Source organism: Mugil cephalus, chromosome 15 (assembly GCF_022458985.1).
Source record: "Mugil cephalus isolate CIBA_MC_2020 chromosome 15, CIBA_Mcephalus_1.1, whole genome shotgun sequence".
Taxonomy (NCBI): domain Eukaryota; kingdom Metazoa; phylum Chordata; class Actinopteri; order Mugiliformes; family Mugilidae; genus Mugil; species Mugil cephalus.
This window is the reverse complement of record NC_061784.1, coordinates 3,630,449-3,657,637: the sequence shown is the minus strand read 5'-3', so window position 1 is coordinate 3,657,637 and position 27,189 is coordinate 3,630,449. Positions and strand designations below refer to the sequence as shown.

General features: G+C 40.6%; 3 protein-coding genes across 6 annotated transcripts; 2 read left to right on the top strand and 1 right to left on the bottom strand.

Moving 5' to 3' along the window:
* Positions 1–1,040: 1,040 nt before the first annotated feature.
* Positions 1,041–4,425, top strand: gjb1a (gap junction protein beta 1a). 2 transcript variants are annotated; one of them, XM_047606108.1, is made up of 2 exons: positions 1,041–1,206; positions 2,910–4,425. In XM_047606108.1, exon 2 carries the CDS (start codon positions 2,924–2,926, stop codon positions 3,644–3,646), a length of 723 nt encoding a protein of 240 aa, XP_047462064.1. In that variant the 5' UTR covers positions 1,041–1,206; positions 2,910–2,923; the 3' UTR covers positions 3,647–4,425. The 2 variants fall into 2 exon arrangements, with proteins under 2 accessions (XP_047462064.1, XP_047462063.1); XM_047606107.1 differs by lacking the exon at positions 1,041–1,206 and adding an exon at positions 1,699–1,793.
* Positions 4,426–5,993: 1,568 nt separating this feature from the next.
* gja2 (gap junction protein, alpha 2) lies at positions 5,994–8,851 on the top strand. The gene is made up of 2 exons (XM_047608045.1): positions 5,994–6,269; positions 7,151–8,851. Exon 2 carries the CDS (start codon positions 7,202–7,204, stop codon positions 8,267–8,269), a length of 1,068 nt encoding a protein of 355 aa, XP_047464001.1. The 5' UTR covers positions 5,994–6,269; positions 7,151–7,201; the 3' UTR covers positions 8,270–8,851.
* A 3,883-nt stretch (positions 8,852–12,734) lies between these two features.
* Positions 12,735–25,874, bottom strand: tbc1d8b (TBC1 domain family member 8B). 3 transcript variants are annotated; one of them, XM_047607098.1, is made up of 21 exons: positions 25,619–25,874; positions 22,971–23,081; positions 22,623–22,741; positions 22,309–22,534; positions 21,726–21,966; positions 21,217–21,424; positions 20,934–21,101; positions 20,672–20,833; positions 20,352–20,502; positions 19,978–20,192; positions 19,237–19,354; positions 18,856–19,141; positions 18,637–18,766; positions 18,457–18,555; positions 18,313–18,381; positions 17,983–18,223; positions 17,828–17,893; positions 16,096–16,188; positions 15,911–15,958; positions 15,736–15,833; positions 12,735–15,639 (listed from the first exon to the last, which is right to left on the bottom strand). In XM_047607098.1, exons 1-21 carry the CDS (start codon positions 25,743–25,745, stop codon positions 15,211–15,213), a joined length of 3,405 nt encoding a protein of 1,134 aa, XP_047463054.1. In that variant the 5' UTR covers positions 25,746–25,874; the 3' UTR covers positions 12,735–15,210. The 3 variants fall into 3 exon arrangements, with proteins under 3 accessions (XP_047463054.1, XP_047463055.1, XP_047463056.1); XM_047607099.1 differs by lacking the exon at positions 16,096–16,188 and having other exon boundaries at positions 25,619–25,873; XM_047607100.1 differs by lacking the exons at positions 12,735–15,639; positions 15,736–15,833; positions 15,911–15,958; positions 16,096–16,188 and adding an exon at positions 16,241–17,738.
* Positions 25,875–27,189: the final 1,315 nt, after the last annotated feature.

Below are 27,189 nucleotides of genomic sequence, written 5' to 3'. Positions count from 1 at the left end.
TGATCAAACAAGACAGGTAATTAGAATATGAATATGGTAATGGACCTCACTGATCCATTAATCCATTATAATGTTGTGCAGTTTGTGGCCATAAAAGCAATATTGATTTTTTTTATTGATTTAAAGTATTGACCTCCATAAATATAACATGAACAAAATCATGGTGTTTTGGGTACCCTCTCTGATCCTTGATCTTAATAGAAATTTAACTGATGCTCTTAATACTAGAGTGTGTATGCTGGGTATGGGAGACAACTCTGATGTACCAACTCAATCAAGACTTCAAGCTAAATTCTTGTGCTTATTATTTTCTTCAGCAATAGAAACATTATACAATCCAAAACCATAAGTGGATTATTGAAAAATTAGTTATTGCACTTGAGTGCTCTTCCAAAAGAGAACTCAATCTTAATGAGGCTTCATAAAAGTTTCACTAAATCTATTTTAACAATGTCAGGAGAAAGAAAAAAGCAATTGTTATTCTTTATTTAATCACAGAAAGGGTATTTGATACATATTCGTCTCAGTCTGAGAAATAAAAAAATAAAAAATACTGGGGAAATTGCTAATGTGGATAGGTTTTGATTTAAACACACGTACAAAGGGCTTGCCAAGATAACCCTTTACTGCAGGAACAAATCAAACTGTGCTCAGCCAGACTGCGCTCACAGTGAGCACACTCATTCATTGGCTGGATATGTGGTTAAATATTCAGAAGGCAACAACAATGTGAATGTAAAGGTTGTGGAGAAAAACACAGATGATAGGCTGATTATTCTAATAAAAAACCCTTGTCCTCTTATCTTTAGACTTTGTGGATCATTCTTTGTTTTCGACCTTTATGTTTTACTCCATATTGCGTCAAAAACATCCCCCACTTCCTCAGCAGAACACAGCACAAAGAGGACAAGAGGACTGACTGCGGTCCCCACACAGATTCTTCAGCTGGGCAGAAATTAAAACGTTTGATCTGAATTGTGAAGCTGTTTGTTTGCTCCACGTAAATGGGGCTATTGTATGCAAATTCTTCGCACAGAAGCATATGACCTCCCCAGTGCAGGGCAGTGGCTAGTGTGAGAGAAATCATTAGCAATGCAAAGTCATGGTGCTCTGATACTCTTGTTCACAGTCATAGACTGGAAAAAAAATCTGCTAATGTCGACGTAAATTTTCCTGGATGTACTTGATTCAAAGCTCCAGCTGAAGGTAAGTTGATTTTATTTGTTATCAGATAATGTGGCTGAGGGAGAGCTGGATAGTTGGGCTGTTTTCACTGTGTCCAGCAGATGTTTAGCTTATAGCCTTGTCCTTACAGTTGTAAGGACAAGGCCATTTGAAACTAGGAAATCCAGAAATTTGACCAAGGAGAATATAGAATTGTCAAACTAAATCAAAATAAATTAGTCCATATGATTGATTTTTATGTATGCTGGTCAGCTGGTCACTAAAAAAGAGTTTGTCTCAGTTATTTTAAGTTAAGAACCAGATGAGTCATTTATTACTGGTCGTCAAGATCATAAAATAATTTTGCTGTCAAAAAGTGAAAAGTGCAACGGACTCGGTTACGCTGGGTGCAGATCCCCACTTTGCATGCTACACCATGGCGACTGGTGAAAGCATGTCACATGACACATGGTGCCAGACCTCAGTATGGCACTCTTAAGTGGCCTGCCAGCTGCAGAGGGGGCCAGAGAGGCATTCTTCTTCTCTGGATTCACATCCATGCCAAACCAGCGGGTCAACATTGTCCTCTACGCTGCCTCCTATGCCTCTTACGCCTCCAGCTGAGCCCGGTAACAACTCTGACATTTAAACTAGACAAGTAGTGTGGACAATCAGCGATGATGAGCACAGAGCTAGACACAAAATGACTTCTAGTTTCAGAAAACCAATAATTTATTAATATGAGATGAAAATTTGAAGCATAATTGCACTTAAATTGATTGCGTACCAATTTCTTTGCTGTTACCACTAAACCATTGCACTAGGTATTTTGTGGATTAATATCCAAATACTCACTCGCAACTCTACTTTAACATACACAGATTGTATTGTTATGGTTAAATAATGCTATTTTATATACATGTATTTATTATTTTAATGACTTTTTGAATTTATTTTCAACATATTCTTTAACTCACAATGTGTCACAAAATTTCTTACATCCATGAAGATGTTTGCAAAGTGATTTTTTTAATCTGATGAAGGGTAGAATTTTATTTCCCAGAACAGGGAAGATTAAAGCTGCAAATTTCTCCATTGCAAAGGTAAAGCTAAAGGTAGAGAAAGCTTTGAATTTGCATTTCAGAATATTCACATTTATTACATTTTGTCTTGGTGAATGAATCTTTGCCTGGATCTAATCATCATTGTTTAAACTGTTCTATTAATTTTTTTGTAACCGCTGAACCAAGTTTGAGCATATTCAAAAGTACAAAAGTGTATAAAATATATTTTTCAAACTGTAACAATACATCATAATTATTAGTGAGACTTTTTAAACCTATTTCTTCAAAAAATCTATACAACATTCAACCATCAGTTTAAGCAATATCTTTATTTTAAGAAAAAAATATTTGTTTGCAATGTATACAGCAAACTTTTTTTCAGCCTTTTCAAGAAGAGTTTGGCTGAACAGTCAAGAGTCAATTTCGAGCGTACTTATGAGAAGCTGCACAGACAGTCTGAGAGGTTCAACGACAGGAAGAGTGCCTATTTAGACTCGGTTTGAACAACTGTAAAAAAATAAAAAAAGATAAGGAAGTAAAGGTGAATTCAAATATAGAAGAGGATCTGGGATGCGTGGTGGTTGATGAGTGGTTAAAGAGTTCCAGTGGTCAAATAATAAAACTCAAGTATTACCACAAAATGTTATCAAAGAACCATTTCGCTTGTGTTTTTTGCCTCAGACCCGGAACCGAAGATGAACTGGGCATCATTTTATGCTGTCATCAGCGGTGTGAACAGACACTCCACTGGCATCGGTCGTATCTGGCTCTCTGTCCTGTTCATATTCCGCATCCTGGTCCTAGTGGTCGCAGCCGAGAGCGTGTGGGGCGACGAGAAGTCCGGCTTCACCTGCAACACCCAGCAACCGGGCTGCAACAGCGTCTGCTATGACCACTTCTTCCCCATCTCCCACATCCGCCTCTGGGCGCTACAGCTCATCCTCGTCTCCACTCCCGCCCTGCTCGTAGCCATGCACGTGGCCCACCGCCGCCACGTTGACAAGAGGCTCTACAAACTGTCAGGGAAGACCAATCCCAAAGACCTGGAGCAGATAAAGACCCAGAAGATGAAAATCACAGGGGCCCTGTGGTGGACGTACGTCATCAGCCTCTTGTTCCGCGTTATCTTTGAAGTCATCTTCATGTATTTGTTTTATATGATCTACCCTGGTTACAAGATGATCAGGCTGGTGAAGTGTGACTCGTACCCCTGTCCCAACACGGTGGACTGCTTTGTGTCGAGGCCCACAGAGAAGACTGTCTTCACTGTGTTCATGCTGGCCGTGTCCGGGGTTTGTATTCTGCTCAACATTGCAGAGGTGATCTTCTTGGTGGGGAAGGCCTGCAGCAAGCATTTGCACAATGCTGGAGACTCGGCTATGGGTGCTTGGATCCAACAAAAGCTTTGCTTATACTAACACACATACATTAAAACAGATAGGGATATAAGTGACCATTCAGGTAACAATACTGATTTCTTGTGGAAAAGGCTCATTAAGCATATTCATCACAATATGATGCTGAGGGTTTACTCTGTGGTTTATAATCAGAGAGACAAGAAGCATCCAGAACCGGTGTGGGAAACACATTCTATTCAGAAACCATTTTTACACCTGCGTTTTTAAGTTTCAGAATCTGATCACTGACATCATCTCAGTATTTGAAGGACAGCACTTTGTACTGACATCATTTAATGGTTTGAGGTTTGGCTGACTAAAGATGAATTAAGCAACATTTCATGAAGCAACTTTCCAGCTGACCACGTTGTAGCGTTCTGCTGTCGAGGATTTGTTTCCGCTTTTGATCTTGAAAATATTAAATTATGAAAGGTGATTTCTGCCTCATGCTATTTTAAATCATCAGACTGTATCAGAAGAGTGTGTCACCGTGGTGAAACCTAATAAATAATATCCCATCATCTATGTCAAATATAATCACACACTCTGTGTCTTTAAGACTAGCTTGAATTGAATCTAATGGACTGGAGGATTGGTTCCTTTTCTACAGCTGTTACTGGTGAGACGTTGCACTAATACATGTAAACAGAGTTTGCTTTATGCACATTCTACAACAACCCAAACTTGAACTTTTTCTCTGAAGTTTACTAAACTAATCATTACCATTTAAATGTGTTGATTTTGAAGCTGGATGTTTATATCTTGTCTGTATACTACAATTAAAATCAACAAGAATTTGTGTAATTGTCTCCTTTTTATCAGGCTTTCTTATAGTCTCCAAAAATCAGATTTTACATGTCATTGCTTCTTAAACAGGAATGTTTAATGTATTTTGATCTGAAAGTTGAAATGTAATACCATAAAATAGCAATAAAGAAACCCAGGAGAACAAATTAAGCTGCAGCCATAACAGTGGCACTTTGTGATTCTTCTCTGCTGTCGGCAGTGTCACTTAGAGAAAAAAAACATAAAAAACCTTCACACATTTGGTGGCACCATGTTTAGGCTAGAGGGATCCTTGAAGGCCGTCCTGCCACCTGTGAGAAGACATCTGAAGCTGATTAAGTTCTCCAGAGTGCAAAGTTTTGGGGTTATCAATAGCCTCGCCATGTACGGGGGTCGGTGTGCGCGGGTGACAATGGTTGACCTCAGGGACAGCTGGTCCTGCCATGGCCTTGGGGACGAGGACACTTTTCTTTTTAAGGAGCGCGTTGACACACACCATCTATAGAGTTCAGAGAGACGGGAAGCATATTGGCAGCACTGTACCAAAAACAAGTACCTGTAGTCTGTTTTTTAGGTATATGATTACCGACCAAAGATCAGATGATCTCTGGAATATTTAAGCCACATCCGCAAATTCTGAAAGTTTCTTTACAGGAGTTCATCATACTGAGATTGATTCAGACATATTAATATTATGTATTCAGGGGATTATCCAAAAAGTAATATACAACAACAAAAGTAATTGCCTTGTGTGATTGTTTCACTGTGGCAGAGATCAGGCCTGAAAGGGGAGATGACAAGTTTATGTACTGCAAACTATGTCCAAAATAAAACCTTTGCTAAAGTCAAAAATAAAATAAGTTCAGAATCACCCCATCAACCCCATGATGTCACGGATCACAGATGGCGGTACCCATGCTAAAATGGCAGTACCCATGCTAAAAAAAAACATATAACGGCTGCCGTATTTTCCCCTTAGCATTTGTCAGTATTGTTATGTATTGTAGATAAGAGTGGAACCCCTCTGTAAAATGCGGTTTAATGGATTTAATTCATTTGTGTTATGTTACGATATGGCGGACAGATCAATGTGACAGATCAATGTGTAGACAGGGTGGTTGAGGTGAGAATTAAGGCAGAGTTTTAACTTCTGTATTTGCATTTTGTCAGGAATAATGAAATCTATTTTAAAGGTTATCATTGTTTTTGATTTGGTAACCGTTACAAATAAATGTTTAACATTCAAGTACAAAGCATTGGGACCTGGAAATCATGCAGAGTGAATCTGTTACTTTGTGTCCCAATGGTGTGATTGCAGTAACGGAGGACCTTTGTGTGCACAAAGTTGACACACAGTCTAAATGAAATGATGAACCCTCATGTATTACCGCCATGCTGGAAGCCGCTCGTCGAGCCCTCACTGCCGCATTACGGGACGTCTCTAGGGGATCTGAGGCTCCTCCAAACAGTCAAGGGTCAGATCACCATAAGAGTGACAACAAGGCCACTCCCTTCACCGTGAATTATATTTAGAGGACATTGACATGTAACCCGCATTCTCACTGGACCCCTCAGCTGCCACTCAGCTGAAGAGACACCTCTTTAGACTTCTCCACAGACTGGAGCGTTTTCATCCACGCTCGCACGGAGACAGAGTTTAGCTGTGTTGGCTTGTTGAGCATTGATAAGGTCAGAGTGGGAGGGACTGCTCAGGGCAGAATCACAGTCTTCCGTGAAAACTATTTGAGAAGTTTATCTTGGCGCTGCAGCTTCCTCAGTGATTCAGGAGAACGTGGCCTCTCTGGGAAGTGAAGAGCTTCAGTCACTGAGTGACTCTGAAGGAAATGAACATTACCAGGTAAGTCTTTCTTACTGAACGTAGCCAGGAGTAACATTCTCTGTGTGTTGTCTGATAATCCGAAATGGATACTAATTGTTGCATCTGTACCTCTTGTATTTAATTCCAACTATTACAGCTGAGTGAAAAGTGTCTCCCTCTAGCTTGGCTCTCAGTCAAAACGCAGTTTGCCTATTTCTAAGCTCCATACATGAAAAGGACAAGTACAACTATTTTTAAAGTTAAACTTTTGCAATGTTGTAACCAATAGGCCCTGAAATCTAAACGAGTAACCTAATTCTGGAGTAGGGGAGCACTGCTGGGTACTATGTCACAAGATCCATGCTAAGACTGAGCGTCTGGCTGAGTCTGCTGCAGGGCTTTCTCTCACACACAGTCAACCTTGTCCTGGTCCTTTTTTTAGCAACATTCGATTGATAGGACACAATTATTAGGAATACAGGCAGTGAATACATGGAGAATTAATATTTCTTTTGCTAAGCTTTCTGATGTACAACAGTCTTTGTATGAGTCTGAAAACTTTAGCAAAATAAAATAAAATGGCTCAACTTTTGTCATTATGCTGTAAAAATGCAACATGTCTGTTTAAATGGTTGTTAAATCAGATAAATGAATATCACGCTTGCTTCAAAACAGCTTGCTACACAACATACAATAATATTGCATCTTGCATATAAAGGCTTAATTACAATTATTTTTCTTAAGAGCTGATTACAAGGAGCAGAACTAAACTAAACTGAAGTATGTTAAATTGAAAGTTTTTAACGCAGTGTATTTTTGGACTGATCAGCACGTTGAAAAGGCTACAAAGAAGATTCTCTGTTTAAAGGACTATTACGAAGTTTACACATTTCTCTGGTTTTTGTCCTCTCTCCTTTCAGACATCTCTCCTGGTTTTGCAGATAAAGCACAGAGTACATTTCTGAGCCAGTATGGGAGACTGGAACTTGTTGGGGAAGCTGCTGGAAAGTGCCCAGGAACACTCCACCGTTGTGGGCAAAGTGTGGCTAACAGTGTTGTTTATCTTCCGCATCCTGGTGCTGGGGGCCGCCGCTGAGAAGGTGTGGGGCGATGAGCAGTCCGGCTTCACCTGCGACACCAAGCAGCCTGGTTGTCAGAACGTCTGCTACGACAAGACCTTCCCCATTTCTCACATCCGCTTCTGGGTGATGCAGATCATCTTTGTCTCCACGCCCACTCTCATCTACCTGGGCCACATCCTCCATCTGGTCCGCATGGAGGAGAAGGACAAGCACAAACAAAAGGAGCTTTCAATGCAGAATGAAACTCAGCAGCAGTTGCTTAGCAGTAAGGCCAAGAAAGGCCCAGTTAAGGATAACCAGGGGCATGTTCGCTTGAAAGGTGCGCTGCTGCGTACCTATGTCTTCAACATTATTTTTAAGACCCTGTTTGAAATTGCATTTATTGTAGCTCAGTACTTCCTGTATGGTTTTGAGCTCAAGCCCATGTACACCTGCGACCGCTGGCCTTGTCCAAACATGGTAAACTGCTACATCTCTCGCCCCACTGAGAAGACAGTCTTCATCCTTTTCATGCTCGCTGTGGCCTGCATCTCCCTGCTGCTCAACCTGGTAGAGATGTACCACCTAGGGTTCACGAAATGCCACCAGGGTCTTCGTTACAGGCGGTCACAAGCTGCACTTGAGGCTCCCAAGCCCCAAAGCGAAGCAGTCATGCACTTTGTCCCGAGCTACAACTACTTTGGTGGTCATCCTACTGTACCTGAGCCTTTCCCCACCGACTCAAAGTACGGCATGGCAGAACCCAACTCCGCTTACAGCCCTTACAACAGCAAAGCAGTTTACAAGCAGAACAGAGACAATATGGCTGTGGAGAGGAAAGGCAAAGCCGAAGATGAATCGAAGGAGAGAAAAACCTCCAGTACCGTCTGTGAGATGCCTATTGAAAACCACCGCAGAAACAGTCAGTCAAGCAAGCACAGCAATAACAAGAGCAGGCTGGACGACTTGAAGATCTAGGGCCTTCCACCTTTGAATCCAACACTCAGGGAGTATAGGAGATGCCACTATGCATTAAGCTGTGAAAAAAGTGTGGAAGACATTAGGGACTAAACTTGAGCAATAAAAGCAAAACAGACTATTGATCTCATCTGTTTTCAAGTCGGTATTTGAGAGCACACAGGGACACATTTCTGGGGGTTAGAACAAGAATGGCTGAAATGAAATCCCTAGCTCAAGGGACTTTAAAATGTGAGAGGTCATTGACAACAAGCCTCTGCAGATAACTGGAAACATGGGCCATTTCTGTGTATAAGTGAGTTTACTTGAAACTCTTGCACAATAAATTTGTCATTAATGATCTTTCTTAACTTGCAAGATTTCTTTTTGTTTACGAGTCTTTTACTTAAACAAAAACTGAGATGAACAAAAATACGTGTTGTTTGATGTGAATGTCTTAGTGAGCTTGTCACATTGCCATGTTACCACTTGTTACCTTTATCCGTCAAGTACTGACAATAAATGTCATAGTAAACGCTGGCATACACAAGCATCAAGTTGCTCTGATGGTTTGAGACTGTTTGATTAAAGTACTGTCCAACATCCCTGATTTGATTCTTTCATATATCATGCACATTGAGAATACAAGAATGGTTTTCATTTCTTTCTCATCTCCCATATGTTGACCTATTTCTTTTAGGTGTTTTAGGAAGATGTAGGCCAGAGATAATGGTTTCAATTATCCTCAGAGTTGCCAGAGATACGTTTTTTTTTTTTTTAAACCTTCCACTTTTTTGCTTTATCTTCGGACTTCACTTGAAAAGATCCACTGTTTGAGTTTATTCTAAAGCTCTCAGAAACTGAAAAATATACAAAAATATACACTATATAATATACCCTAAATATGAATATGTCACATGTTTTTGAGTCAGCATATACATATACCACACTGCTAAATGTTACAGCCTTCATACAGGCTATTGCAGTTTTGTAATAGGTCTAATTAACTAATTTAAGTTAGTCCTCAGTCTCCGGTGTGGACAGTGACTGCCCAACAATGTCTTCCTTTACACAAATGTTATACTCTGACCTAACTGGACAGGAGGAGCTGGCAGTTACAAGAAGAAGCCAATCAACTCAAGTCTTAACTTGACTTGATAAAAAAAAAAAAAAAACTTTAGTTTTTTTTATTCATATTTTAAAAGACCCATGAAAATCTTTTATTGTACTGTATTGTATCATTTAATTGTATAACTGTATTGCTATCACACTATAAACGAAGTGTCTACGGTATGTTTATTCTGTGCTGAGCTGTGTTGTGATCTGCCCGGTATATCAGTGCCGGCCTGCTATTTTTTCCCAGAAGCTGCCATGTTAGCTGCTTGGTCTCCACCAGCTGCAGCAGACACTCACGCAGATGAGGTATGGTGTGGATGGACCCATTTCCAAAACACATACCATCATACACTGTTGAGAGCCATGCTGCACAGTTTCCTCTCTGCTAACTATAAATAGATCTCATGCACACTTGAAGGAGCATTGTGGGTGAGATGGAGTGGGTGGGGGTGGGGTTCTTGTAAGTTTCTTGTCCTGCATCAGTAACAATGACAAGCTGTTGGCATAAATAAAGGCTTCTTGTCTATTAGATCATGAAGCAGAACTAATATTCGATGGAAATGATGGAAATGATGCTGCCTTAAAATAGGGAAACAGTGACTACATGATGGTGCAGTGCATTATCTGTCCTTTACCCTGCAGCAATACAAATTCATTAATTCAATCCCAGTAGATAACTACTTGCAAAATGATAAACATCCATGGTCTATCTTATTTAAACCAATTTAAGCTTTTCATTTTTGATATTTAAATGTATCACAAGCACCAGCAGAATCATGTTTTTAAACAGTCAGTGGTGTTAGATTAAAGCTGAATCCTCATACACATTTGTGCTACTCTTTTCAGAAAGAACAGGCATTCATTCTCCACTGACTTTGATTGATTCAATGAACAGAAATACAAAAAAAAAAAAAAAACTCAACGCAGATCGATCTCTCTTGACAGGACAGGGCTGAAAAGAGAACAGGTGACGGGGGTTAAGGTTGTAAACTCTGGGTTACAACCATATGCAACCAAATCTCCGAGCCAGAATAGTATGAGGGAGACGCAGAGACTATTCGTCACCGCGTCCCACCGCCTCTCATAAATCAGGCAGACGGAGTGAACACTTTGGTACGTGACAAGGAGGGGGCATTTTTCTGTTTGTGATGAATCATTGTAGACCCGATGATCCTGTGTGCGCGTCAGTTCATAAAAGAAGCTATTTTTGTTGATGCTGTGTTGCCAGTGAGCAGTAAACCTGGAAATGTCCATTATGCCGCCTGTTATAGAGGTCAAACTATGACCCACTAATGGAGAAGTCCTGTTTGAGATCCTCTTTATGAAAGACATTAAAACTTAACTATGTAGTTGCAACATGATTCATTCAATTATGTTGGCAGACTCAAATCATCAATTTCATGTAGAATATGAATATTTTCCATGTACATGCTATGTAAAAGAGCAAAGCAAGCAAGTGATGTATTGTAAGTGTTCTTTCGTGTATGATGACATTTCATCTGCGTGAACTGTGTTGTTTTCAAAAGCTTTTAGGCCTGCCTCATACAGGTTTTGTCTTCCAAACGGATTACAACATAACCATTAGGACATAATGTGGGTACTTTCCACTAAACTCCCATAGTTATTGTATATTCCCACTTGATGTGTTGGGAGAGGCTTTTATGGAGACCTGATCTGGAAGCCAACAAGCCAGGAACTGTAGATATTTATTGTTGTTGGGAAGTCAGCTGTCTTTAGGGAGCAATGAATGTACATACCTGTGGGTGAAAGCTGAAGCCCAGCCAACAACAACAACAACAACAACAACTGTGGCAGTAACAAAACCCATACACTGGAAACTCTACAGTTTCTGAATGACACAGTCGATCCATTTGACCACAACTTCGATTTAGTCTGAAATATCTCAACAGCTACTGGATGGACTGTCAGGAAATTAAGTTTGGACGTTAATGATTAAGATGTGAATGGCCTTCTAGTTTGCTGGCAGAGCCTTTTTCGATTTATTGTCGTTGCACAGTCACCCATACAACAAAACTGAGCCACAACAACACATGTCAAACAGAACAGATTGTGTCAAGTCGTCGGGGGGAGGTGATAAGGAACACAGATCAGGTGTAACATTGTGACCTCCTTATTGTATAGGCCTTGGGGGCTCTTGTAACTCCAGAACAGTTCTGACTCATCAGAGAATGGACATGGGTCTTCTGAGGGTGTCCTGTGGTGTTTGGAAACAGGATGTTGTTAGTGGGGGCCCTTGGGTCCTATAGGTTGAGGGGAGGGTCCTCTGTGGATCATCCCACGGATTCTTGATCAATTTGGGATCTAGTCAATTTGGCCAGGTCAACACCTTGTGCATGTTTTTCCAAAAGCATTTGTGTGTGTGTGTCAGCCTGCATCATGCTGGGGATGGCTACTGCCATCAAGGAGTGTAATTGCCATGGGGTGGGGGTGTCTGGTCTGGTCTAGGTGGGTGCTACATGTTTGAGCAACATCTGCATGAATACAAGGTCCAAATGTTTCACATTGTACTGGTCAGTGTTATTTACTTCTCCCTGTCAGGGGTCATAATGTTGTGGTTGATCAGTGTAGTTAATATTGCATGTGCTGATTAGAAGTAAGGGGAAGTAAGTAGCTCATATGGCTGTTACATGTAGTGGTAGTATGTAGATAAAAGCAGTTTCAGCACGCAATTCATAGGTCTTCAACAGGGTGGTCCACAACCCCTAGGGACTGCAGGGGTACTAAATTTTGTTAAATACACATTAACATGAATCCAACATATTTTACTAAATAAGGGATAAGGGATAGCTTAATACTGAATGCAAAATAATAATGTATATTTATAAACAGCAGTAGGCTGAGTTTAATATAGAACACATATAGTAGGTAGGGGTCTCTACTTAATCTCTCCAACAGTTTTGGGTCCTTCGCCTGAAAAATGTTGAAGACTCCTGGTGTAATTATCAATATACTTCAAACACCATTTAACCAAGTAGTTTGATTGAGATAGAAGGGTGAACTGAGATCTATCATCAGTATCATTTTATTTTAACTTGAAGCGGTCCAAATTCCAGCAATGTGTGAAATACATTGAGCAGATTTATTGCTTGGTGGACAGGTTTTGACTTTTGGCTTTTTCATCCCTGATGAATATCACATATTGAAATGTATCAAACGGAGTAAGTCACACTTTTTCTTTTATCCCCTTGAAAGTAGGTGAAATCCTGACTCCACTTCAACAGTTCATTATAACCTTTTACTCATTAATGTAGTTAATCAGTGTTAGGTCAAAGTACTAAGTGAGTTAATCCAAGGTGTACATGCTCACTGTAAGTACCTGTGTGTGAAGACATGACAATAACCTCATCACTCATAGTCATATCTCTTTATTCTTGTACATTTTTATGGAAATAAAAATATATATAATCAAGCAAGTAAACAGAAATATCTGTCCGCCACATATTTTGCAAAATAAGCATTCAATTAAAAGATACAGACTTCAAATGCTCTAGTTGACCACAAACGACCTCTGATGCTTAACTGGCAGAACTGCAGACATGCCGGAGTGAGGGGAAGATTTCCAACTATCTTATTTCTCTTCCTCACTTTCTACAAAGTCATCATTTATTATCCCAGCAAGAAGAAACCACAACCTATCATTTTCATCAAGTGCCTCTTCCAAGACGCTGAGCCTGAAGACACACAAACACGTTCATCTTAATTACAGCTGTGTATTTGTCACAGAAAGACAAACAAACACATTTTTAAAAGAAAACTCTTCTTATGTGATCGCTGATCTTCATTAACTATCAAATAATCAGAAATTAAATAAGCATGCGATAACAACTTGTCATTCGCATTTAGATGTTTGTAGATTTTACAAACGTGACAAGAAACTGGAAATAGTTGTAGTGAAATGGTCAGGTGTGAGTTAGAAATCATGAAAACAAAGATGCTTTCTTGTTGAAGCCCGGGTGCCTTAGTACTTTTATATCATGGTGTTTAATGCTGAGGCAAAGTCACTGATTAGGCTTTGGATTTAAGATGTGAAACTATTATTTTTTTACATTAGTCATGTAAACAGAGACAGATTTTGTTTCAGGTCTACGATTTTGAACAAGGTACTCCAACAACATACATCAAACTGACCCAGTAATTACACAATTAAATACAGTTCTGACAAAGTACTTGATAAAAATTAAAAAAAAGCTTTTTGCATTCCTAGTAAATAGCAAAGTAATAAAAACTGAATTTCAGTTGCACTTAAGAAGCATCTAAAGCACTAAAGATTTAGAAATGTATGATTTTTGGCCCCCGGAGACGATAAGCTGCAGCAGGAGTGGTCACGACCTTTTTTTTGAATCCAACGCCTCTGAGATCTGGCCGAGATAAAGGCGTATCTACAACTGTGCAAATGATTCAGCAAGGACAGAGGCAAGAGGAAAGTAAAGAAGCAGAAACATTTAAATCATTTAAACAAATAGAAAAACTGAAGTAAAATCTGACTTTCTGTAGCAAGCGGCTGTTAATCGAAGGCTGGCATAAAATGACAAGTCCTGTAACTATGCTACACATGCTTTATAATTTTAATGTTAGTGATAAGATGTAGGTTTTGTATAACTCATTTACTTTATATATCCCAGGTTGAAAAATATCCCTTTTCTCCCTTTCATTTTACACAAATGTCACCCTGAGATTTGATAAAACTAAAAGGTTTCAGCTGTCCACAACAGTCTGCTAGCTCATATACAACATTTTCAATATAAGCCTCATAAATACAATAATCACACGACTATTGAACTGACCTTTATGTACAAAACGCTGCACTGACACTAGAGCATAACTTCCAACATATAGACGTAAGCTAATACAGAAACCAGCCACGGTGTGAAGATAACACACAATTTTTAGACAGTTTCAGAGGATGCAGGAGATTCACCTGCAGCAGCAGTGTGGATTTCTACCTTTACATATTACATATTTCAAGTATGACACACATGAAGTCATGCTATATGATGGTTGACATGTGTGCTGCTATAAGAAGAGACAGGTGAGAGTGCTGTGGCAGTGCAGCACGTCCATTGTATGTTATTGCAAATGTGTATTACTACTCCCAATAAAATTTGTCTGACATCTTCACTCAGATAGTCTCTGAAATTTATGGCTTCCGGGGACAACACTTCACCTGGTCCTTCACTGACCGAACTCCTGTTGGCTCTGTGCCTGCATTAACTGGAAAGCTGGTGTTTCTCACAATAAGTTTAGAGGATAACACACACCCTAAGACACTGAAGTCACAGGCTATACTATCATTTACAGTAAACTTCACTTTACAGCAGTGACTATTAATCTGAATGAGAATATATATATCAAGAACTGGATCTCAACCTGACATCAGAGACAGAGGGATGAGAAATTCTTCTGTTTCTGAATACAGAACGAGTAGTGAAAGTGCCTGATACAACACTAACCTACGTAGTTTTAACTGTAACTTTAAATCTGAACAAACTGCAGCTACACGAGGGGAACAATTTCATCGACAAAATCGGAAATGCATAATCAGATTTGAGGAAGCTACAATGTGTGTGCAACAAGACTAGACATGAAAATGCTCTGCAGGTTTTGGTCAGAACGGTGTTAACAGTGTCTTAGAGATGCTGCATTTCATACGTTTCCTCAGCCATCACTGCTGATCGTTGTCTGCCTGACTCTCTGATGTCTCCTCTTCGTCCATGATGTCTCACCCTCTGCCTCGCCAAAATCCACTGCCCTGCCCAGGAGGAGAAAGGAAATGTATGGCGACCCCTAGGTGTAAATCTGAAGCGACGATTCACTTGTGCATCCTTTCACTTATTTGCCTTTAGCTTCAGCTGGGCAACCCTAGCTTGTCCGAGTTTCGCCTGAACATCGACAGGCCGCTCAAAGAAGTTGACTATGACTGGCTCGTTGAGCAGAGACGCTAGGACCTGCTCGAACGAAAACGACCACTCCGTCTCCGAGAGGTCGGGCCCTGCATCCTGACTGTTGTGGGAGCTGGAGGTGTCTGAGCTCTCGGGGGTGGTGGAGACCTCTTCAGTCGGAGGCTCCTCCGCAGCAGTGACGCTGGCAGGCTTTTTAGACTCAGGTGGGCTGCTCGGCTCCTGAAGCCTCCGTCCCACCTCTTCCATCCTCAGTAGGAGACTGGTCACGTGGGCCACGGCTCGGTACAGTGTCTCCTCCTCTGGATCACCGTGAAAAATGTTGTAGAGGGTTTTGGAGAACTGGATGAATTGAGTCTGAGACGGAAGAACAAATGTGAACAGTGCTCGTCAGATAATCAGAAATATAGCAGGAGAGGTTATTTTATAGTGAAAATGTGGGGTTTAGATTACCTGATTGATTCTGGGCAGGTCCTTGATGGTCTCCTCTTTCTTGAGTATTTCATTTTGCCATTGCTTCAGGTAGGCCTGCAGGTCAACCTTTCCTCTGCCTGTCAATTTTACAGATAAGATGTAGTTGTATTGTAGCCACTGAGTGTATACGTCCATGCATAGAATGCAATATTACCTCGCTCGGGGCTTTTCTTTATCACGCCATCTTCTGGAAGATCAAATGCTGAAATATAAGTGACACGTGAACACAATGTAAAGAGAAATACTTTGAGGCAAGTGTCAAGACGGGGTTGTTACAGAATTTAGTTAGGAAAAAAGGTGGAAAATGTGTGAGGGAAGAGAAGGAGTAAAGAGGCTAACCAGTGAGTCTACTCAAGTGAGAAGAGTCTTCAGTCACTGGAATAAAGTGCTGGATTCTTTGCTCCTTTAAGTGCAAAGGACTGCCTGTGAAAGCTAAAAGACACCGATTGTGAGAGCACTGAACGGAAAGAAAAGGAAACATAGATAGAGATGAAATTGTTGAGGAATCAGGTTAAAGAAAGCATACACAGCAATTTATTAGACACATTCTTACGCAACCAATTCTAAAAAAAAAATTATTGTATCTTCGTCAAGCTCACCATGACAAAGTTATCATTTGCATAACTTGGTGGTAATAATTACTTACTGAAATGTACAGTATTACATGCATATAATTAATCATTTGTGTATAATCCCAGTGCAAAAGCTGAGCCTTACTCTGAAAATTAAATAACACTTTTAAAATGCTTTCTGTCTGTATCATCGTAATTTCACGCTCCAAGCTCACCAATGACCACATGTGGGTGCATTCATGAGTGTGGATTTACATGCCTGGATTAAACAATTATCCTCACAAGCCAGCGGTGTCAGTTTATTTGCCTGATAGCTTCTTGCTGCATCAGCTGCACAGCCTGAGGACTGAACACAAGTTCCTTCTCCTGCAGCAGCAACTGATCTACTGCTCACCTTTGTACGCGTAGGTAAAACACGTTTACACTAAATTTCAACTTGCACACATATGACGCAATTTAATATAATAGTCTTGTTTGCCTTGTGCTCCAGGTAAAATCCTCAGTATAAGTGTGGAGTCTGTAGAACAATGTGGACTTTAGAAGGGCTGCAACTGTTATTTAAAGGTACAAGAAGACATGCTGTCTCTACTCACCACAACACAGGTGATATAACTGAGAAGCTGCTGTGCTGTGTATTTGGACTGACCTGCAAACCCTCAGCTCTACATAGTGCAAGATTTCATCTCTCAGTGTTTGGCCCGGTTCCAATGCCTTTAATTATAAAGAGGAAGCAAAGAACAGAGCAGAGCCAGGGTTTGGAAGTGAGCCTCTCCCATCTTGTTTGGACTGTGCCACCAGGATGTGACTTGTCCTCGGCGCTGAAGCAACGTGTGCTGTCTGTGAGACGTGAAAGCTGCTTGATTTTCACTGGCCTGTCATGTCACATACGGTGACTCAGTGCTCCTCTGCTGCTAGGCTGTCAGTTGTAAATTCAGCAGCTCGTCCTCAGTGCAGATCCTCTTTATGGAGAAACTAACCCACTCCAAAATGCCCTCGCAGCTCCTTACACCGATCGTTGCCATGGCAAGTTCTTTCACCCAGCGCTGACTATTCTTACCACCGCCGCCTTCAAGCGGACAATGTCACATCATGCAGATAAGAGACACACATTCAAGGACAGCTTCTTCCCCCAGGCAATGTGCTCACCCAACAAATGCTGAGTTATGGACTGGGTTATTGAAATGACAACTCATATATTTTCAAGACTTGTAGGCCACAAACTGATGTAATGCGATCTGACCTTGTGCTTTGCTTTCACTGCTCTGTATGTCTGCTATGTATTTGACTGCATTTGGGAAGATTTTGGAAACTGTAAAACATCCATCCTGTAACATTATTACACTGAAACTCTCTGAACCTGCTGGAGTTTGTCGTCAACGTAGAGATGTTGTGAAAGAAGTGGGTCAGAGGCTGAATTTACAAGAGACAGATGCAAGTGATGCATGTGAGAAATGTCATGTTCAGAATTTAGATTAGCTGTTGCCTGGTCTGTAACTAACCTGGTGGCAGGTGGAGCTTGAAGAGAAATTTCAGCTTATTTGTGAAAGATCCACTGTACAAAGTATCTGTGGGAGAAGCAATAATGCAGTTATAACAGCGGGGATACTGAGGTTGAAAGATGCACTAGTAGAGGGCTGAGAAGGTAGGACTTTACCAAGGGCACAGCAGAACTCTTTGAAGTTGACGAGGCCATCCTGGTTCTCGTCTATCAGGCGGAAGGCCCAGAGGGAGAGGGTGCTCTTGGTGGAGCAAAAAGCCCAGGGCTCCAGCAGGGAGAAGAGCATGCTGAACTGCTGGAAACCTAGCTGGTATTGCTCCAAATAGGCCAGACTGGGGTCATGGTGGAGCAGAGCTGGACTTTTCATTGTCCAGTAGCAGCTGAGGAAATGCTGCCTCTGACATGAGCAAAAAAAAAAAAAAAAACAGGGTTAATTTTTCTTATTTTAACTGGCATTTATGGAAGATAAAGATATTTTGGACTCACTTTAAATAAATTATACAGCTCATCAAGGTGCGAGGCATTGAATTTGACTTCCTGGGACACCACTCGGATCTGAAAACAGATTTAAATCAGTCCTTAATGCTGTGGTAACTATACAATGATACCAACTATCCTAAACCCACTTACAACATTTTGCTTGGTTGTATCCTCCAGAGTCTGGATCACATGCAGTTTGTTTCTTTTGCGTGAACTCTCAACCTCCTCTGAACGGATATTTCCATATTTCTGTGAAGAAGTCCTTCAATTGGTTAAATCAACTAAAATAACATCAGTGACTAAAACTGACAAGGAGTAATATTGTAATACCTCGTAGGCCTCTCGGATCAGTTCAGTGATGTCTACACTGATGTGGGAAGCTTTATCATTATTGCCAGCTGAAGCCTGCTGCACTGTGGGAGGCAAAGGGCTGTCTTTGTTTGTCACACTATCAAAGAACCTGAGGTTTATAAAAAGATAGAGACAGTCATTTACAGAGTGATCATGTTTGAAATATGCCAACCCTGCTTAGTTTGTATTCACACGGACTTATTGAGGATGGTGACGGCCTCTGCATCATCATGGCAGGTGATCAGAGCCTCCATGTTGTAGTCCAGCACGGCCAGGCCGAGCTGCAGGATGGCTTTTATGCCGTCGTAGAAGAAACAGTCCACCACGTTCACAGCGCTCTCTATGGGCAGGACACTGATGAATAGTGTGAGAAACCAGGACAGGGACACGGACGAGAAGAAACTCAGGTCTGTCATGTGCTCCACCAGCTGGGGCAGGTTTTCTCGAATCAGATCCTCAAACACAGCCTGGTCCACCAAAGCACCTGAATAAACATGTTCAGAGTGATTTATTGCCCACAAATTACCAACCAAATAATAATAATATTAAAAAAAATATTTGAATATCTTTCCATCTCACCAATAATTCGGCGGTTAAAGTAATCCGGCAGCATCCTTTCACAGACGGCTACCAACAGCCAGAAAGCTTCCTCTTCTTTTGCATAGAGCAGAAGAACTGAGGTGAGAATGTTCATGGCCTAAAGAAGAGAAGAGGACTCAATTACTACTAGTTTTCATTGGTTTGAGCAAACTAGTATCCTGTTAACATCTATGCTTTATAATTATCAAACATTTTTCTGTGACAACATGTTGTTGGCATTCTGATTGTTCTGCATATGGACTTGACTCTTTGTCAAGTTCCAGGCTCCTACAGTATGTTACTGTTGTTAGGTTAGACAGCCAATAGTCATGTGGGGGTTCATTAACATCTAGATTTGTTAAGCATTGAATCTCATAATTGTGATTCTTCAAAAACATGAAAAATGTACAGTTGACAAGAGTAAATTTGGTAGAGGAAATAACTTTACATAAAAACTGGAAATAATAAAATAAAATAAAATAAAATGAAATAAACAAAATCAGTGTCTGCTAACATTAGCTGTATCCCTCTATTATACTACTACTATTAAAGGCTTTAATTTTATTGTGGGAATGGACCACTGCATTACTATTGTTTGTCTAGTTTAGCAACAGTAACATGAGGATGGGGATTGGAAATGAGTAGGAGCCCTGTGGTTGGTGATCAGCAGACCAATCAGAAGGTCAACAAAGAGCCAATTGGCTGAGAATTCAGATTTGAAGATCTCAAGATTTCAAATACCTGGCAGTATCCAATCTTAGGGTTCCTGGAGGCGTAGGCAGTAAGAACCCTGCGTAGGGCTGAGATTCCTGTGTCACTCTGAAAGGCAGGGTGTTCAGGCAGAGAGCGGTGCAAGTCTCTTTCGATCTCATCTGTAGCTAGAGTGCTTGTGCCCAGAGACTGCTCAACCAGCTCAGTGTAATAGCCGGGGTGAGTGGCCATGTCGTTTACAGCTCCTACAGAGTCAATCCAAAAATAGACGATGCACTGATCCCACACCAACCATCTTTTATGTATTTACTGATGTTGAGTGAAAACTTGATTACATAGTACTTTCAATCAAGGCTTCAGTAACACATCACTGGAGGAGAAAGTAATCTCTGATGTATAAATACCTGAAAAAAGCATCCACAGCTCTCCCCTGAGGGCTTCAGGAACACCACGGACAATCAAGTCCCGGGTCTTTCTGGTGAAGAACATACTGGTACCGCGTCCATATTCAGAGAAATGGATGTTCCAAGACTGCTCCTTCATCTTCTCTTTAAGCTGTTAAACCAAATAAATACCTAATTATGCCACGTAATTATGTATTTAGGCCAGCGCCATGATTCGATCATGCACACACAGTTACATCAGTTTCACTGTTTAGATTTCTGGAGTAAATGTAGTTGTTTTATACAAAATACTGGTGTATCTCTAATTTGAACTCTGGTACCATTTTGGGATCAAGGTTTTCCACATCCTGGGGGTGGAAAACAGTCATGAGAGCCTCAGTGCTCACGGCCTTGCTGCTGTCTTTCTGTCCCACCATTAGAGTCACGTCCTCTGGATTGTCCTCGAAGTGGTTTATGAGTGACTGACATTCCCCTCGTATGGTCTTTGGGACAAACACATAATTTTCACAGTCAGAAAGAAACCACAGCAAAGCAGCAGCAGCATATCAAAATAGCTCAAATAAAACGGTCAAGGCATGTTACCTCTGATGAAGCAGAGTGCTGTGGGCTGGCACTGATCCCACACCTGCTACGGATTGTGTTTGCAAGGCGCTGGTAATCCCGAACCTCAGAGAAACGCAACGCCCTCCTGCCACGCACACACACGGTTAAAGCTCTGCTGCTGGAATCTGGCTTCTCTACATTAACAACCTGGAAGAAGCCAAATGTTTACAGACCACACAGTCACTGCTGAATCATCTCTCTAGTTGAAAGTGAATTTCAATGTTTTTATTGATCCAATAACACAATTTTTGCTTGACTTTACCTCTCGCATTGGAATGATGACATGGCATTGGCTTCCGTCCTGGCTGGCAAAACACAGGTAGTTTTCAGACAGGCAGATCTTTCCAAGAGTGTTAAAGTGGCTGAAGGGCACCCACAGGAAGCTCTCATGCACCTCTAGCAGGTTTTCCTCTTTAGGAAGCCTGAAAAATGTCCGGAACTGCTCACTCTTTGCATGAGTTTCCAGGCCTCTGTGGGGAAAGTAAAGCAGTAGAACGTCACAAATAAATGTTTCAGCAGCCTGTATCTCCTCAATTACAAGCATGGCTATGGCAGGCTGATACCAAATCAAAGTAAACAAATAGAGTAAGTCCTTTTGAAAACACCTGACATAAATCTGACATTGCACCTAACTGGCACTGGAGGCTGATGACAACAAACACAAATGCTTTTTGCCTCAAATCAGACTTTATGTTTACTTTAGTTCTACCAGGTGGCAACCAGCCCAAATAGGATCATGTAGAGCTGTGCAGTGTAGCAGACACGCAGTACCTCTTAGTAATTTGTAGGGGGTCGGAGAGCGCTGGCTCCCTCTGAAAAGCCTCTTTATCGAAAAGACGCTTGATGGAGTAGTCAGCCAGCTGCTCCATGATAACAAATGTTTCATTAAGGTGCAGCAGCATGGAGAAGTAATGATCCTCTCCATGAGCCAAAACGTGGATGCTCTCAGTCAGAATAACATTCGAGGTTTTCTCCAGCCTCCAGATCTCATCCCAGGAGATGACCAGTTTCACTGAGTCAACGAGAAAAAGATGAAAACAGTGATTAGAATTTATTACAGTGAGCTGCTGATACCAACAGAGTGAAAGTGATGGAAGAATAATTGTGAACATTTTTAAAATGTAGAAACTCAGTGGCATCCATTATCTGAGTGCCTTTTCAAGCTTCCACTATGAGGTCAGCTCTAACAGCTTTTTCACAACTTTGGAAGCCATCATTACTAAGAGCTATTATCTACTGAAAAAAAATATCCAAAGAATGTTCTTTTCAGACCATAAAAGCCCACTACAATACCACCAATTACCACCAAACATCATCAAGATTGACTGTCAGCATGTGTTAATAAATGCCTTACCCTCAGATCCCAGAAGGTATGAATAAAAGCACAGGAAGTTGGTGCTGAGGTAGAGCCAGCCCTGGCAAGGCACTTTTCCTTTCCAGTAGCTGCATGAGTAATATGTGACCAACTTTTCCTCCGGTGGCAGCTCAAACCACTTCTCAAACCTCAAGAGTGCTTCTCTGAACTTCTCAGGATCCTCCTCCAGCACCAGTGATGTCTTCCCTTCCTCAGCAATAAGACCCTAAAATACGCCACATATACGGTTGTTGCAGATTGAGGAATGTTAACAGATCCACATGTTCTTCAAGGCTTTTTTTATCAACTCTTACTCTAATCTTGCCCTGCACAAAGCTGGTGATGTCTTCGCTGGAGTCAAAAACAGACAGTGTTCTCATGATGTTCTGCTGGAGCCAATCCCAGTGCTGAACAATCTCCTCCTTGGTAACGCCTGAACCAAAGAAAATCTCAGCTCAGTTATCATGTTTAGGTTGTTTTCTTTCTTTGTAGGAAAAAGATTATTAGGTGACATAATATTGATGAACTCACTTGTATTTGCCAGAATTTACTAAACAGCTTCCTACACTGTAGTTGCATGTGATGTAATATGTACTTAATCCATAAACACAGCAATAAATAATAAAATGTTTGCCAGAATGAGATAAAAATCACAGACATACCACATGCTATCGACCAGTACACTTGCGAGTCTGGTGTGTGGTGCAGAATACGGAAGGGAGCAACTTTGGATGTGGAGTCCAGCACGGTATCCAGAGTTCCCACAAGGAGGCCTGTAACATACAGCATACTGATATACTTTTGTTCACAAATACAACTCTTCAGACATGCAACTTTTTTGAAAACCAGAAAGACAAGTATCCCGAAGAATTATATTTGACACACTTGCGCTTGTGTGAAAAAAATTGTGTTTACTGATTAAAAGTAAGCATTTCTTGTGTTGAGAACAGGAAGAGATGAATAATTTAGGCTAAATCAGCTTGAGTTTATCTGTGTAACACATTTTAGTCATTCTCTTTATATAGCTGGATCACTGACTGTGCGTAAACTCATCATGACAGTGGAAATGGAAGATCCCCCAGGCCCTACCAGAACTAAAATTAGCCAAATCTGTTACCTTTACAACTTCTCTCTGACGTGCCCTCCATGAATAATTAACAAGGTCGCAGTGAAACCACTCTCTCATGCACTGCATCAGCATTATACTGGCCTGCCTGCTGAACACAGCTCTCCACAAGCTCTAATATCGAGCTGCCAAATAGTAGAGCTTTCAGCAGATCAAACACGGTTTACAGAATTTATGTTCTCATCGGTGTAAAACAACACGATCGACTTAAACACATAATAAAAGATAGTTCAGACATATATATATATATATATTTAAAAAAGGCCGTTTGGCTGAAAATGTCTCCAAGTGCAGCATGCTGTGTACCACCACATATTATTTAACCTCCACTATCATTAAAGCAGCCAGACAGGGCTCTGCTTCTTTCATCTAGAACACCACTCATTATCATTAATTATCTATTAATTACCTTGCTAATGACACACTCTGGTATGTGTTTAGAAACTGTAATCTACTATCACTGGCTGCTTTCAAAGCACTACTTTTATTTTGTCAGGTGAATACAGGTTTCAGAGATTCAAGTCTGTGATGCAGGTTGTGTCTAAATCAGAAACTCGCTGAGGGCTCAGCTGGAACTGAGGACCTTGAAGGTGTTGTATAATTTAAAAGGATATTGCTGGTGCTTTCACACCACAAAACCATTTCTGACAGTTCACATTGTTAAATTTTACATGCACTACAGCATCTGCTTGAATTCCATTCTTACTGCGCAATGATAGTAATGAAAACAAGTAAAACGAAGGTAAAAATAAGAACAACTTCCAAAACATTTACAATACAAACTATATTTCTATATTTCCACATATAAGAAATATGGAAAGCTGTTACACCAGCTCTAAGAAACATCTGTACAAGTAAACCGATAAGTTGATCAGCTGAGGAACAGAATATTTAACACTTCCATTATATGATAAATAACTAGAATCTGGGTCTTGGTTTATTTCTTTATTCTTGTTATGGTCACTAACGAATTGATACACTGGAGTCACTTCTTATTTGTTTGTCCCACTAAAACAGTGTGTCTATGTGTATTTATTGCTATATTTAGTTCCTCGTAGGGTATTTTCTACATATTTTTTGTTTGTTTTTGTTTTTTAAACAACATCCTGCCATAGGGACAACAGATGGAAATTAGCCTCAGCTAGAATCTGGCATATTTATGTTATTTATAATGTTCATTAATATGCTCTGTCCCTAAATATAAATTTAAAATAAATAAATAAATGCTTGTTTTCAGCTTCTTGACTTTTTTTTCCTTGTGTTGCTAAATTGAAATGAAAAAAGGACAAGAAGCTGTTTTTTTAATGCAGTAACAGTTTGGATTACTTGACAAAAGAAGCCTTATAAAGTTGTCACCTTGTACATATGAATTGTATTAGTGTAGATAGATAATAATATTAAATAATATTAAAACAACCAACAGTTGCAGCCCTGGTCTGCAGAAACATTAGTTTTCCCTCAATGCAAAAATATGACATCTCATTTTAGTGCAGCTGTAATATAATGTGATTTAGAGAGTAACAACTCAAAGGCATCAGAGCCTGCACAAAAGTCGCTGATGCATTTAATGTTTATTTAGGACAACCCTGACATTGCAGTGACATTACAAATGAAGGGTGATTTGGCCTGCTGTGGGAGACAACAACAACAAACTGACCCAACAGGCAAAATGTGTGGCCTACGTCACCTTCAGTCTCGTTTCCTAGCTAGTATGTGTTCACTTCAGTGTAACTGTGACACAACAACAGGTTCAGTTTTTACAAAACAGGAACAGAGCAGTGATAACAGCTGGGAATGAAATGAACTGTGTAGTGGACACTTTTCTCCCAATTAGCCGCCTCCTTGTCTGCTCTGTGTTGTAACAATCATTAACCTATCCAAACCAAATAAGACTAAATGTTGACTCAGGGGCAGCTTGTAGACTGTTTCTGTGAAAGCCAGCTGTTCTCTTCCTAACCTGCCTCCTGTCATTTCAGTCAATACCTGTTGCAGTGAGGCTATTTCTCTGTGGACCATTAGGCAATGTAGCAGAACCCGCCCTATACAAGGCAGACAGCCCGTTAGCCGAGCAAATGTGTGATTGTTCAAACGTTTAACAACTTGTGTTTTTTTAACTGTGCTTTCCGGAGACCCAGCAGCTGTCCTACGTGTACACGGAGGCGACAACAAACCCGCTAACCGTACCTGTCAAACCGCCACCACCTTCTCCGTACCCTCGCCTCCTTTGCAGTACGAAATACTCATTATCCTTCTCGGTGACCCACAGTTTGAACGCGTTTTTCAGCAGAATCTCTTCAGGTTTGAGCCACATGTTTCAAATGTCACAGAGTTATCTGTTAAATCCAGCTGGCATGTTACGGTTGTCTGTAACGAGGCTCCAGCAGTGAACCCGTGGACATTTGTTTGTGTCCGAATCCCTCCCTTCCTTCCCACGTCGACAAGAAATGCTGCCAGGGCCGCAGGGCATTGTGGGGATTGTAGTTTACGACGCGAAGGCGTTTCATTCTTAAAAAAAAATAATGAATGAATAATACGGCCAATTATCCATCATATTTGCTCACCTTTAATTGCTAATAAAGTCTGTTTTCCCCGAGCCACAACAATTTTCAAATATTTCAACAGATTCTGCATGTGGAGTAGATGCGACAGTACATGCAGCAGTGGGAGTTATTGTGTGTCTTGTCAGCATACATATGTAGCACAGTGGGACAAGTAGAACCAGTATTTACACCTCTTAAATCTTGAACGGCACCCCCTCCACAACAAACTAGCAAAATCTGTCATAAAGAAGATAGCTGGGGGCACCTAAGGGGGAATTGTGGAACATCTTCAATGCACTTTCATTTAAACAGGTTTAGAAGTTTATATTTATTATTGCAAAATATCACTAAAGCTAGCCTTATTTGAAGCCCCTCTTCATTTTTTCCCCTACTTGGTCTACTTGGCTTCACAGGCCAAATATTTTAATTTGTCCCAAGATACATTAAGTATCTCTGCTGGCAGTGACAAGAGTGTGTTAACTTAGCAGCAGATATTTGTTGCACCTCTGTTAAATGACTGCGGTCAGTTTGTTTGGTAGACTTTACATGCTACTTACACTTTAATGCCATTGTACATATGAAATATGAGCAATATGTACAATTAACCTCTGTAAACACCGTCAGCCTTTGGTTTCAGAGCATTGCCATTTCTTTCTGCTCACTTATAACTGAATTACTGAGTAACATAATAAGCGAAAAATATAAGTGCAGCACCACCACTGAAAGATGTTATGCATGGTTTTATTTTATTATCTTGGTCCCTTGTCCTGTACTGTCAAGAAAAACCCAAACATTATAACACCAAGAAACCTGACCAAGAATGCAAACTGTAAGATTGGAACATATGATACCTGTGACTTTATAATGATATACTGCATTTCATGGTGGCAAATGAGTAACCTATACACGTGAACAAGGAAAGTGGCTGAACCCTATGTAATATGTAAAAAAAAAAAGTTTAAGTGACATAGATAGGAGGAACATGGTGGCTGAGTCACTTGCCAGGAAGTTGCAACAGTGATATTTGTCATGTCAGTGTTATGAATAACTGTGAGACTCCTTCAGTGTCTACTTCTTTATCAAATCAAATCAATCAAATCAAATCAAATCATCTCTCATTTCATCTTCTACTACCACTTAATACACCCAGAAGGCCTGAGCTTGACTTGAATTAAATACTAAAACAGTAAGATGTGGTAAGAAATTAAAATAAAT